General features: G+C 44.2%; 1 protein-coding gene across 3 annotated transcripts; it reads right to left on the minus strand.

Annotated features, from left to right (window-relative positions):
• Positions 1 to 40: 40 nt before the first annotated feature.
• LOC108929018 (interferon alpha/beta receptor 1a-like) lies at positions 41 to 14,380 on the minus strand. 3 transcript variants are annotated; one of them, XM_018743299.2, is made up of 7 exons: positions 14,134 to 14,380; positions 8,207 to 8,333; positions 6,622 to 6,791; positions 5,399 to 5,556; positions 2,899 to 3,043; positions 1,548 to 1,678; positions 41 to 1,044 (listed from the first exon to the last, which is right to left on the minus strand). In XM_018743299.2, the coding sequence occupies exons 1-7, from the start codon at positions 14,225 to 14,227 to the stop codon at positions 832 to 834; spliced, it is 1,038 nt and encodes a 345-aa protein (XP_018598815.1). In that variant the 5' UTR covers positions 14,228 to 14,380; the 3' UTR covers positions 41 to 831. The 3 variants fall into 3 exon arrangements, with proteins under 3 accessions (XP_018598815.1, XP_018598813.2, XP_018598816.2); XM_018743297.2 differs by having other exon boundaries at positions 2,899 to 3,049; XM_018743300.2 differs by having other exon boundaries at positions 2,899 to 3,049; positions 13,756 to 14,215.

A 14,380-nucleotide genomic window follows, 5' to 3' on the forward strand; every position in this document is an offset into this window, starting at 1 on the left:
CTTGGGACAAGCGGTTTCAGCTATTGTGTGTGTATACCTCTTTATTTCCTGCCTCAAAATTAGACCATACATTCACAATGCACTTCTTTAGATGCATCGGTTATTACGGAGCTGGACCCATTTTTACTGCCACAATAATCTGTCTTCTTTGAGGTAAAAATTCAATTAACTTATTTTAACTCTCTAAATTCATACTGATGTGTAAACTTGGCAGAGGATCACTTAAATAGACCCAGCAAACCAAAGATTGATAATTTTGGACATCTTCTACTCTCATATCCCTAGCTTACGGCTCAAAGAATTTACAGCAGCAATGCACTGTGGTCAGTCCAGGCTGGCTGCTCATCTGTTTTTCATTATTTGAGCTCATCCTAAATTATAAATATTTTATTATCTGCCAGGATCTATTTCACACCTACATGTACAGTGGAGCATATATGCTTTAGTAAATGTGACCTTGCTGAGATTAAAGCCCTACAATGTGTTGAGCGTAACCCTAAAATCTGGTTTCAGTGCACCGTCTGCAGCATTGAATGTAACATCTGTAGCACCCGAGGTTTCCTACCACCAAAGTACCGATCCAGACCTGATGTTGCTCAGCTTCTCAGGTTTGACGGCCCAGTGGTGTCTCTTAAACTAATGACCATTTAATTTTAACATTGAACAATAGGATGAGACGATGCCTCGGGCTCTATATCCCAAGGACAGCAGGCACTTTTCCTCCAGCTGCTCTGTAAGTCCTTCAGCAGGATGGGCCATCACCAGGATGGGCTACCCAGCAAGCTTGTTTTTGCCCCATCTGTCCGACTTACCATCAGGAAAAAACCATTCTTAACTGATGTCTCTGGTGTGCTGCCCAGACGACAAGTTGGACCTCCAAGAGGAAATTCCCAAGTCCTTTGTGGAGCTGTCTTGCCACTGACTCACACTCAAACCAGATGACTCCACCTCTGGCTGGTGACACAGCACCTCCTCCTGGATGTGCAGAGTGGTGCAGTTCTCTTCCGGGATCTGAAGCAGGGGTGTGATGGTCATCGGGAGATCCTGGGAACATCAGAAACGTGAAATGACCCTTGGCTGTCAACGTCTCTGAGCAGGACAGACGTCCAAGTGTAGATGCAACCACAGTACAAGTTGCCGTTTCTCTCCCTCTCTTGACTCTCTCCTTTGGCTTTCTCTAGCTGCCCATATCAAGTTCAAGACTCTAGTTACGGCAATCAAAGAGCTATACTTGAAAACCTGCAGGACCTGATCACTGGCTGCTTGGCGGTCCCACACTCAAGGGGTCCAAAATCAAAAGTCTGTAGGTTTTTGGTTTTGGCTACAGGGTGTTAGAACGAACTCCCTCTGTCCCTCAGAGCTGCTGAATCCTTTTTGACATTGAAGAAGGGAGTTAAAATGCTTCCCTTTTGGACCTACTTCTCTCTTGATTTCCTAACTGCTCCATAAATGCGCATCACGATAACATTTCCTCTCAGTACTAAAGGGAGCTGCTAAATGAAACAATCTAAAAATGTCAAAGTTCTCCTTGTAAGGTGCAGTCTTACCAGTATGCTGGTGGGCAGGCTGTACACTGGGAAGATCTCTTTGAACTTGCTGCAGTATTTTGTGGCCAATAGTATAAGCAGGAGTACAAAGCCAAACACAAGTAGCAAGAGTATCCAGAGCAGAGAGTGGCCTAGAAAGGACAAACAGAACCAGCACAGTGGTCACCCACCAGGATCATATGTTCCCACCCATGGATCAACAAGTGTGGGATGAGAGGTAAGATCATTATGCACGGAACACACACACACACACACACACACACACATTTTCGGAACCGCTTGTCCCATATGGGGTCGCAGGGAACCGGAGCCTACCCGGTAACACAGGGTGTAAGGCCGGAGGGGGAGGGAACACACCCAGGACAGGACGCCAGTCCATTGCAAGGCACCCCAAGCGGGACTCAAACCCTGGACCCACTGGAGAGCAGGGCCCGGTCCAACCCACTGTGCCACCGCACCCCCTCAAATACAGACATATTTAATTCTTTTATTATTATTATTATTCTTATTTTTCTTCTTATAATAATAATAATAATAATAATAATAATAATAATAGAGACATATTTAATATTTGAGACATAAGAGACATATTTCATTCAAGAACAAAAATTTTTTCAAGTGGTTGAGTGTGAACCCTGCCTCACACCCTACACTACACCCTATATGCCGAAATATTTATCTACTTACATATCTGTATAGCTATGTATATACAGTACCTGTGTACATTTACTACCTCAATCTAATTAATGTAATGTAATCTCATGTAATTTCACACCAGATGCCACATGGCTGCCCCCCTTTGTTGTTTTGTGTTGTTTTTTGTGACATTATGCAGTCTTTAAAGTGCACTGCTGCACCATGGACCAGGAGGACCTGTATTTCATTCTCTCTTCTTCATGAGAATACAAGAATAAAGTGAATTGTACCTTACTTCCTTTATCTGATGCTTTTCTCCAAAGCGACTTACAGTGTTAAGCTGCTTTCAATTATTTTTCCATTTATACAGCTGGGGAATTTTACTGGAGCAATTTAAGGTAGGTGCTTTACTCAAGGGTACTACAGCTGCAGATGAGACTCAAACCTGTGCCCTTTGGGTCCAAAAGGCAATAGCTCTAACCACTACACTATCAGTCACCCCCATGTTGAATTCAGCACTTCCGGAAAAGTGGTTACTGACAATGGACGGATGGAATTCAAGTTAAAATTAACTAATCGTGCCCCACGTAGGCACTAAGGGTTCATCTAAATCGCTTGTATTACCATGTTTATCTGTGTATCAGAGTAAAAGTTCAGTGTCGGCCAAAGTCCCGAATAAGAGATGAGAAGGGATTTTAGAGGAAACATCTCTTACTGCTTCCCTGAGTCCTCTCACACTTCGGTGGCGTGAAGAGACTGGCCATCTCCAGCTTGGTGCATATGGTGCGCACCTGCAGGCAGTACACCGCCAGGGCCTTCAGGTGACGGAGTGACACTTCCGTCAGATGGACCTCGAGCTCCTGCTGCTGAGGGAGAGGGAGACAGCAGGGGGCAGTAGCGAGGCCACAGTTAGGCTCTATGGGACAGCAGCAAGGCAGCGGAAGGACTGGGAACTGTCCTCAGAAACCAACAGGATGAAATCACCTCCTGAACCAGGAGTACACGCCACAGTCTCATGGACCACCTTGCCACAGATTATGAATTTTAAAGCATTTGGTTTCAGATTGAATATTTAATGCGAGAAAAATGATTACCATTTATATATTCATTCATTCATGGGGGAAGTTGGAACTGTAGTGGTTAGAGCTGCTGCCTTTGGACCCAAAGATCACAGGGCTGAGATCCAACCCCTGGCTGTAGTACCCTTGAGCAAGGTACTTACCTTTAATTACACACACACGCACTTTCAGAACCGCTTGTCCCATACGGGGTCACGGAGAACCGGAGCCTACCCAGTAACACAGGGCAAAGGCCGGAGGGGAGACACCCAGGACAGGACGCCAGTCCGCTGCAAGGCACCCCAAATGGGACTTGAACCCCAGACCCACCGGAGAGCAGGACGATGGTCCAACCCACCACGCCACCACGCCTCCTGCCTTTAATTACTCTAGTATAATTACCCAGTTGTATAAATGGGTAAATAATTGTAAGTCACTTTGGCAAAAAGCATCAGCCAAATTAATTAATAAATGTCTGTCACATGATGCTTTTCTCCAAAACAACTTATGTTAGGTTTGCACAAAGACCCTTAGAGTGAAAAGGAGGGCATGGTGGTGTGGGGGTGCAGTGGATTGGACCGGGTCCTGCTCTCCAGTGGGTCTGGGGTTCGAGTCCCACTTGGGGTGCCTTGTGACAGACTGGTGTCTCCTCCCCCTTCAGCCTTATGCCCTCAGTTGCCGGGTTAGGCACTGGTTCCCTGTGACCCTGTATGGGACAAGCGGTTCAGAAAGTGTGTGTGTGTACATATGTGTACTTAGAGTGATTTATACAGCTGGATAATTTTTACTCTATCAATTCAGGGTAAGTGTCTTGCTCAAAGATATCAGAAGATGGAAGTGAAACCCAGACACATCAACAGTAAGGCGGGCACTAACCACTACGCCACCTGCTGCTCCATGCAAAAAGTGTAGAATTAACACATTATAGTAATACATTATAATTTACGTAGATTTCATTTTTATTTTGTGTGGTAACACAAAAGAACATAAATTTAGTTTGTCCATGAATCCGGCCATTTTTATCCACTCATGATAGGCAGAAAGAAAGGACTGAAAAAAGTTTGTGAACTTAAAAGTGTCGTTGCTTTAGACAATAGGTTTGTACTGTTGTGCACTGCGATACGCTTTATCTCGGCGGACGATCAAGATCATGCAGAACACAGAGAAAGAAGCGGAAAGCGCTGAGCTTGGAAAACACAGCTGTCCCGCTGCGTCTCTTTCTTTGAGAAATACAGAAGAGAACCCCTCCTTATGCTGTCTTTGATCGCACAACAAAACTAAATAAATATTAACCACAGGACTCAGAATGAGGAATGTGTCTGATGGCCCTTAGCTCCATTAACACCAGACCTCGGTTTTGACCCCAACGTCCCTACGAATGAAAGAATCTCGTTCTTTACCAAACTGCCAGTAAATATTTGGTTTCATATTGAAATTTCCTTGATGCATGTCTGTGTGTTGCATCCTGTCTAGGGCATCTCTGGATTAGCCCAATGCTTCTAGGATAGACTCTGGACCTCCACAACCCTGAGTTACACAAGTGGGTAATGACACTGAGTGTGTGAGGGACTTCTCTGAGAAAATGTCCATCCATCCTTCCATCAAAAACCACTCATCCTAATGCAGGTTTGTAGTTAAGAAAATATTTTATGATATGTGATAACACTACATAGAGTTAATTAGAAGTTGCTTTGGAGAAAAGCATCTGCTAAATAAATAAATGTAAATTAATTTTTTATTAATTTTTTTCATAAATTTATTTGAAATTTACTTTTTAAATTTGTACATTTCATGCTACAAGATTCCAGACCACTGCGAGCCTGCAGTGGACAAGGCATAATGGATGGATGGATGAATGGGGGTGGGGATGGATGTTTTAAAAGTAAAACAGAAATGTTTGTTTATTAACTGTTTAATTGGTTTGATAATTCTTAAGCAAAAGAGTTAAAAGGAACATTTTAATTTAATATTCACCTGCAAAAGCACATAAGAACAAAAGTGCCACTCAGATCAGTGGTTCAAAACAGATGAATCCTGCCTTGTTAACTGAGAGATTGTATTCTTTGGGTGTGCGCGTGTGTGTCTGTGCGCGTGTGTGTCTGTGCGCGTGTGTGTCTGTGCGCGTGTGTGTGTGTGTGCGCGTGTGTGTATCCACACCTGCAATGAGGCATCCAGCTCCCAGTACTGGATTCGGTAGGAAGGCAGACAAATGGAGCTGACAGACTCATTGTGGGCCATAAGTGGCTCTTTGAAGGTCACCCTCAGTCTGGAGTCGCTGCTCTCCACCTTCACGTCGGACGGTGGGCCCAGAGAAGCTGCGACACAGAGAGACACACCACCACGCCTCAGCCAGAAGCTACACAACACAACAGAGTTCAGAAACGTCCAGGAAAACAAGCGTGAGAAGATGCACACCACCAGCCCCTCCCTGGGGATGCTCTCTAATAGTTGTTTTCGTGATAGTGGTCCTGAGGTACTCTTCACTGTTACTGCATTACCTTACATCTGCACTCTGTTAATTCACCTCAGACACAACAGGCCTGGAATCCGAAGGATATATGCCATCATTACTCCACAGCATCCCAGGAAACCGCACTGCTCTGTAGGACTGACAGAAAGGCCATGAAGCACTAATACACTGGATCCTCAACTTGGGAACACAGCTGAGATCAGAAATCTGTCCATAATTAATTTTATTTGTAAGTGCAACATCACTTCCTCCCTTTTCTGTCAACCTGCAAAGTGCAGATAATAATAATAATAATAATAATAATAATAATAATAATAATAATAATCCATATCCAAACTTTACTAAAGATTAAGAGTCCACTTCTCGCATCTAGCTCCAGGCAAATTTAATAAAAATACACTTTTTTTTTTTTTTTTTAATATTATTGCTATGTGTGGGTTAGTTTCTGTAAAAATCTTCTATATAGCTACATTACAAAAGAATTACCCTTGGAAAAGTTTTTATTTTAATAAGTCTTTTAACTTCAAGCTACATTCAAATTAAAACAAATTTGAAATGACTGAAAAAAGCGTCACTTCAACAGACTTCTATTCAGTATTTATTACTGATCAACACTCTGGAAAAGCAGAAACTGTAAACACTGTGGAATGAGTTGAATGACAGAGGTCCCACACTCCTTTTCTGTCCTGGGTGCTCTTTGCTGCTGCTACTGAATCAGTGGGTAAACGGTGGTAGAAATGTTGGAAAAAGAAGTGGAAGAAAAAAGAAAATCCAGTTAAATATAAACTAAAATGTTCATATCTCTGAAAATTCATAACCCAGTTGTTCATAGCATGAGGAGCAAGTATGGAGTAACAGTCCTGAGACAGCCAGGAAGAGGTAGCACACTGGGTTCTAGGACGAGACTTACCTTGCATATGGGGGCGGAAGAGGAGCCGCTGCCATTCGGAATTCTGCCCTGGTCCCTCTGCTCGCACACGCAGTGTGTACGATGCCCAGTAGTTCAGTTTCTGGGGGGTGAGGTCACACTGCCACTCTGCGGTCCTATTGCATGCCATGGTGTAATGCTCCTGGTCAGAGCTGCAGGAGACAGGGGTCAAGGGTCAGCAATCGTGGACAGGGGTCATGGAGAGGTCACCATCCTAGTGTAAAAGGCTCATGCAGGTGTGGAAGTAGAGTTGCACAGGTTCAGGCCCTAGGATTAGCTAGGAGTACAGTGGTACCCTGAAACAGACCAATTCCAGTTATTAAAAGTCACCTTTATGAGTGGAACCTGTTGGAAGGTGTTGTTTGATAGCTTCGCCTGTAATAATCTTGGAATGCTAAGTAATACGAGCATCTATGGTTGCCAACCCCTGCAGAAGAAAATAAGGGACACTCGGAATTTCTTTGTAGCTAATGTATACGTGTAAAAAACAAGTCTCTGCCTGACTGAATTAAATGTTAAAATGAATCTGAGACATTTAATTAGCTTTTTAGCTCACTCAAATCAAATGCAGTTTTATACTGGAAATGTATTTTAACCAATCAAGCCCAGGGTTCTCAGTTTGGGTCCCAATGGCCCTCGGAGCTGCTGAATCCCTTTCAACATTCAGTAAGGGTTTCAAAATGCATCTCTGTCAGACCTACTTCTCTCCCATTGTCAATGGATTATACATTTTGTAATACATTTTGAAAAGTAAAAGTGTAAAGTAAACGTGTCTGTGTAATACAAGGTAGAAAACAATAGCCCACCATACGAGCACTGGCTGAGGTGGTGCAACAAAAAAACTGGAAATTGCTTCTTGGGCGGTCGTTCCGTCCGTGATTTTCTGTGGACACATCTTGTTTTACATCGCATACTGAGAGAAAAATCTCACTTACAAACAAAGTTTAAATTACAGTTTGCCATGAACTCATTCTCCCTGACTTTGCTAAGCTATTAGTTCTCTGTCTCCCATTCTTTTTAATACTTCTCTCATCGTTTCCATCTACGAGGTGGACTATTGGTAGCCATGCTGACATCTAGTCGTCTAGTTAGTAGCTACCTGCCTTGTCCCTCTCGCAGGGTGGGGGCTCCCCTTGACCCTTGACCTTTAACCCTTAACCCTCCGTCTAATAGCCGGACTCACACACGCAACACAGCTGTGGTTTCACATCCATTTTTGAAATTTTTTTTCCTAATCTTTCAACACTTTTATGCAAACTGCAAAGTTTATGTATGAAATAAATACATGTAATAAACACTTTTAAATGTCTCTGGGTGTGAAAGGTTAAAATACGGGACGAACCGCATTCTGTATGGTTTTAATACGGAACGCAATTCTTATCCTAAACGGAACAATTCCGTATTATACGGGGCGGTTGGCAACCCTACTAGCATCACACTGGATTGCTGAACAATGGAAGTATCACACTGCATTGCTATTGAATGGCGGCATCACACTGGATTGCTAAGCAATGGTAGCACTGGGTGTTGTGCACACACTGAATTGACAATCGGTGTTGCCACTCACAAGCTGTAGTCCACAGTGAACCTCACGGTGTAGTTGGTCTCCCACTGGTCCCACATCCACTTCAGCACGTAGAGGTTGTTCACAGCTTCCACCGTCACATTGCGAGGCATCGGCAGCGCCGCCGCAGCTGGGCCAACAGAGAGCAGCGTCAGAGTGACAGTGCAGAGTCCATCCAAGCTAGTGTGAGTACAGCGCTTCGGAGGTTAATGTCAAAGTGTTAACCCGGGCCTCGCTCAATCTCATGATGACGACAGAGAAATGAAAAATCAAAAACCTAAAGACTCAATTACAGCCTACAAGGTGGTCACAGGATCAGCATCCCAGTACCTATTGGTCCTGATCACTCCCTACAGCCCAACAATAGCACTACACTCCACGACCTCTGGTGACTTGGAAGTCCTACTCGCAAAAGGTCCAAAACTGAAATCCCAGAGGTTCTCAGCTTGGGTCCCGATGTGCTGGAATGATCTCCCTCTGGCCCTCAGAGCTGCTGAATCCCTTTCAACATTCAGTAAGGGTTTCAAAACGCATCTCTGTCAGACCCACTCCTCTCCCGATCTCCGAACTGCTCTATGAACTTCCATCACATCATTTGTATTTCCTGTCATTTTGTACAAATGCCATCAATTCTACACAAAACTACCCAAATAATAATAATAATAATTGCTGTATAAATGGGTAAATCATTGAAAGTAGGGTAACACTGCAAAATGCATCGGAGAAAAGTGCCAGATATTTGTGCATCAAGGTGTTCTTGAGAGCGCCTGTATTCATTTTAAAAAGGTGTTTGTGAGAATCTTTTTTTGCAAAATTTGACACTGAGTGAATCTCGTGACAACCATGTCTGGTGTAACTGCTGCACAACTAAGAGTGTTTTTGCACGATGTTTGCATGGCTTTGATTGCGCAATCATTCCTGTTTCCTGAACAAATTCTGGAAATTCCCAGAAGGTTTCCAGTGACAAGCTCCAGGACACAAACTGTTCATAATATCTTATTCACTATAATTATTATTTTTTTCTATTAAAACATTAGCGTGAGAATGCACTGCAAGAACATAAAGGAGCTTAAGCAGTGTTTGCTTGGAACAACCTGGGATGTGCGGAGGTCCAAAAACAAATATCAGTCCCTTTGGGGAATTTGGAACAATTTTCAAGGCTTGTATACAGGAACAAAGGGCAAGTGTTTCTAGAATGTTCACATCCACAAGGCAATGCAGAGGTGCTTAAAATGAATAAAAAGTATCAGGTGCTCCAGAGATCCAAAATGGGTTTGAATCCAGTCGATGGTTCCATTGAGGTCCTTTTCAAGATCAGAAAAAGAAAGAGAAGAAAAATGTTCTCCAATAATTCATTTTTATAATCTATAGCCAACAGAACTTCATCAAGCTCAATGACAGCTCAAGCTTGCTTTTGCCAAACGCCTTCTTTTTTACCACAAATGCTCATAACTGAAACTCGGAAAGGAAACGCTGTACCAGATGTCACCAGACGGTGATAGCCATGACTGACAAATTGCATTAAGATGAGTGAGAGCTGGCAGACAAAACACAGTAAAACTAAACCATTTACAGCAGATAACTGCTGCCGGAGGCTGTTCTCAGAACTGGTAAGCCAGCACCAAACACTTCCAAAAAACATCAGTCTTTAGAAGACACACACACACACACCAAGGTTTCTCAGCCATACAGGGACCACATCTCACCCCAATTTGTGAAAAAAGCCTTTCGTCCCCCATGCCCATCGTCCCTCAAATCTGGCTCTATGAAAATTTGGACTGTGGGTGGCGTAATGGTTTGAGTCATCGCCATGAAATCTGAAGGTTCCCCATTCAAACACGTCTTCCTGCTGGAGCACCAGTGATGAAGGTAAACGAACTGATACACCAAAAATTACCCTGCTGTACAAAAGTGTAAATCATAGCCAAGTTACTTATCTAATATTCTAAGTCACCTTAGATAAAGGTGTCAACTAAAATAAAGTTTAATAATGATAAACTGCTAAATGTAATTACAACTAATTAAACAGATGAACTTAGATCGGTCCTTTTGTAGCCTAAATAGTTAATAAAAACAAATGAATTAATCTTGATTCATTTACTGTACTTCTGTATTATTGTGCTTAAGGAACCTGGAACAGTTTTCCAAACTAGACATCCTTTCCAAGCTGTTCTTACGTTTACTCACTTAGCTGATGCTTTTCTCCAAGTTGACTTAGGCTTACATTGCTCAAGGGTACAACAGTAAAAAGTGGGAATCAAACCAGCAACCTCTGGGTCCAAAGCGAGTTGCTCTAAGCACTACACTACCAGCTGGCCCCAGACAGGATGCTATATATAATAATGGTTCATAGCAGCTTATCGAGTCTTCAAAAACCAGCTACACAACGTAAAAAAATGTTTCAAAGTTCTTAGTTCTGTCCATTTTTGCCTTGATAATGATTGAAGTTTTACGATTACAAAAATACCACTAGTTTTTCTAGAGCGTCAGTTTTCGTTTGGTACTTTACAGCCATGCTTTAGCTTTTTTTTTACGGAAAAAGCTAAAAAGCACATTCCTAGAGGTGTAAGAAAACTTTTTGTTCCCAGCTGGGATGAAGAATGTCAAGAATTATACAAAAAACACCAAAGCGCTGAAACTAATGAAGAAGTCCAAATCACAGCTTCCAAACTAATTGAGCACCTAGATAAAACCAGGCAAGAACGCTGGAGGGAAGCAGTGGAAAGCATAGATTTCTCACACTCCAGTAGGAAAGCATGGACAGCCATCCACAGACTTACTGGCACAAGGAGAAAGATAAAAACTAACAACACATCTGCTAAAGCTACAGATGTGGCCATATACACACACACACGCAAGCGGGGTTGCGGGGAACCAGAGCCCAACCCGGCAACTCAGGGTGTAAGGCTGGAGGGGGAGGGGACACACCCAGGACGGGACGCCAATCCATTGCAAGGCACCCCAAGCAGGACTCGAACCCCAGACCCACTGAAGAGCAGGACCCAGTCCAACCCACTGCGCCCCCGCGCCCCCACTGTGGCCATATATTTTCACACACATTTTCAGAACCGCTTGTCCCATACGGGGTCACGGGGAACCGGAGCCTAACCCGGCAACACAGGGCGTAAGGCCGGAGGGGGAGGGGACACACCCAGGACGGGACGCCAGTCCGTCGCAAGGCACCCCAAGCAGGACTCGAACCCCAGACCCACCCGAGAGCAAGACCGTGGTCCAACCCACTGCGCCACCGCACCCCCTGTGGCCATATATTTTATCTAAAATGGCAAATTTGCAGAATGTGATAAAATGTTTTCCCATAAAGTGCTCAATGACCTAAAATAAGAGTTACACAAACCTTCAGCAGATTTGGGCCTATATCAAGAGTTTTCACCTCAAGAAATGGATACTGCAATCAAACATCTCAAACCTGGTAAAGCTCCAGGCCGGACAACATTCACCCAGAATTCATCATAAATGCTAGCAAACAGACCATCAATTGGCTTAGGATTTTCTATAACATATGTCTTAAAGAAAACAAAATCCCAAAAAAATGGTGACATGCAAAAGTGATTGGGATACTTAAGCCGAATAAACCACCAGAAGAAGCTAGTAGCTACCAACCTATCAACCTGCTGTGCGTTACATACAAACTAATAGTCAACCCACAACTGCCGGATGATCAAGCTGGTTTCCGACCGGGAAGATGCACCACCGACCAAGTCATGCTACTAACTGAAAACATTGAGAACTTTCAGAAAGGCCTAAAAAGTGGCGCTGTGTTCATTGACTTGTCAGCAGCATACGACAGTTTGGCACAAAGCCGTAGCACTGAGACACCACCAAAGAATCCCGAACAAGATGTTAGTTAAGTTTATACTTACTCTCACAACCAACCAAAACTTCACAATGACAGTAGGGAAGGATAACGGTAAGAAAAGATTCCTGAAAAACGGTGTTCCCCAAGGATCGGTTCTTGCTCCCCTGCCGTTCAACATATACACTGCTGATATACCAACAACAGCATCCAAGAAGTTCATCCACGCAGGCGACATCGCTCTATTAACTGCAGCAAAAAACTTCAAAGAGATAGAAATGTCATTAAGCTCTGATTTAAACAAACTATGCGAATACTTTCAAAAATGGAGACTCAAGCTCAATGCTAGTAAGACCGTATGTAGCTGCTTCCACCTCACTAATGCCTTAGCAAACTACAGACTGAAAGTTACATGCAAAGGGAGTGCTACTCCATCAGACAATTTCCCAAAATACCTTGAAGTAACACTTAACAGTACACTCTCTTATAAACATCATTTAGACCAACTGTCAAAGAAAGTCAACGCAAGGAACAACTAACTGAGAAGACTAGCTGGCCTCTCATGGGGAGCAAACTTCAAAGTCCGACAAACAACCTCAATATCACTTATTTACTCTGCAGCAGAATACTGTGCGTCACTATGGGCTAGAAGTACCCACATTAACAAAGCAAACCGCACGTTGAACACCACAATGAGAATTGTATCTGGCTGCATCCGCTGCACACCAACGAATTACTTACCTGTTGTAAGCGGCGTACCTCCTCCTGATATCAGGAGAAATGCACAGAGCACAGCACTGGCAAAACGCTCTTTAATCGATAAAAGCTCATTGCTTTACAGTCACCTAACCACTATTACCTCTGGCCAACAAAAGCAACTCCGCCTGAAATCTCGAAGGCCTTTCCATCAGTGCACGGTGCAGCTGATTGACAACGGCAGTGGCATGTCACCGAAGGCCTGGGAGGAAGCTGAGTGGCGAAAGCAATGGAAAAAGGACAGTGGCTCACGGCTACACAGATTTATCCCGGCGCCGTCCTCTAAACCACCTGGAAGCCAGCTACACCGACACTGCTGGGAGCGCCTAAACCGACTACGCGCCGGGCACGGCCGATTCAGGGCACACATGTACAAAATGGAACAAGTAGACAGCCCTGGATGCCCATGCGGAGAGCAGCAACAAACTGCAGAACATCTGCTGGCTTACCGCCGCCCCGCATACACACCTACGCCAGTGGATCTGACAAACATCGATGACACAGACGTTAAACTCTGGCTGCACGAAGCCAGTTTTACAGCTTAAAGCTTGCCCTATGTTGCTGAAGATCTGTTCTTGATCGTACGATAAATAAATAAATAAAATAGCCATGGGAAGATTATAGAAAGGCACCTGAACACTGCAGAAAGTACCAAAACATTCCAGAAAGTGTCAGATCCTAAAAGGTACTGGAATATTTGGTGTTTGGAACCCGGTGCCAAAATTCTCCAAAATTTGCTCATTTCAAAAATGTGGATTTTTTTTTTTTTCTAAGAAGTGACACGCGGTATAAACTAACACCGAGAGTGTGATTAATGTGAAGAAACTGAATGGAAAACGCAGCATAATCAACAATAACATTTTTGTTACATTGTGTTATTAATGTTGTTACATGTCAGATTTGGGGCAGCGGATAGTGAAGGGCTGCTGCCGTGAAGCGGATGCTCTTGGGATTGAATCCCACCCTTGATCATGGTAATTACCTTGAACCCGTGCTGTAAGAAGGGGTAAATCACGGTGAAGTTCACTGTGTAACACTGTCAGTGAACCTGAACAAATGTGTCCATGAAGGAAAGTTGAAAATGATGATGAGAGATCCAGGGTTTCTGGTTTATTGATCAGCAGCTGTGCCACCACTCATGAAGGGGTGAAGATGCTCCTGCAGGTTCCCAGCATCACTCATCTCTCAGGTGATCATTTCCCGAGATGGACTCCGTAGTCTTCGGCCGTGATCGTCCCACGCTTCTCCGCCGACGACGACACCAGTGTATTGGGTCGCCCGGCCCCACTTCTTTTTGGGCAGGTGGCAGCACATGCCGCCAGTGGGGACGAGATCGCCTACCTGGAGGAGAAGGGCTCACCTGTGCACAGGAGGAGTCCCGACAGACAGGGCCACAGCTGGCGCGCGCCGTCGCTCCCCCTCTCCGGGACCCAGGAGCTTCTGCCCCCATTCATTTCTTCAGCCTCCGATCTGAGGAGCGAGGTCGTTCCATACTTGGCGATTCCGGGCGTCGTGAGCCGAGCCGAACAGCAGCGCTGCGCTCTTACTCTGGTCTGTAGCGATCCGTGTCACGCGGTACAGCGCGCTACTGCTTGTCTCGAGCGTTC

This window comes from Scleropages formosus, chromosome 14, assembly GCF_900964775.1.
Source record: "Scleropages formosus chromosome 14, fSclFor1.1, whole genome shotgun sequence".
Taxonomy (NCBI): Eukaryota; Metazoa; Chordata; class Actinopteri; order Osteoglossiformes; family Osteoglossidae; genus Scleropages; species Scleropages formosus.

Bases quoted from the DNA above. Each gene is read 5' to 3' on its own strand.
- LOC108929018 (XM_018743297.2), bottom strand. From the start codon at position 14,227: ATGAATGGGGGCAGAAGCTCCTGGGTCCCGGAGAGGGGGAGCGACGGC. The intron at 6,792-8,206 runs GTGAGTGGCAAC...TGTCTCCTGCAG, and splicing joins TTCACTGTGGACTACAGCTT to CTCTGACCAGGAGCATTACA. The intron at 1,045-1,547 runs GTAAGACTGCAC...TGATGTTCCCAG, and splicing joins GCCTGCCCACCAGCATACTG to GATCTCCCGATGACCATCAC.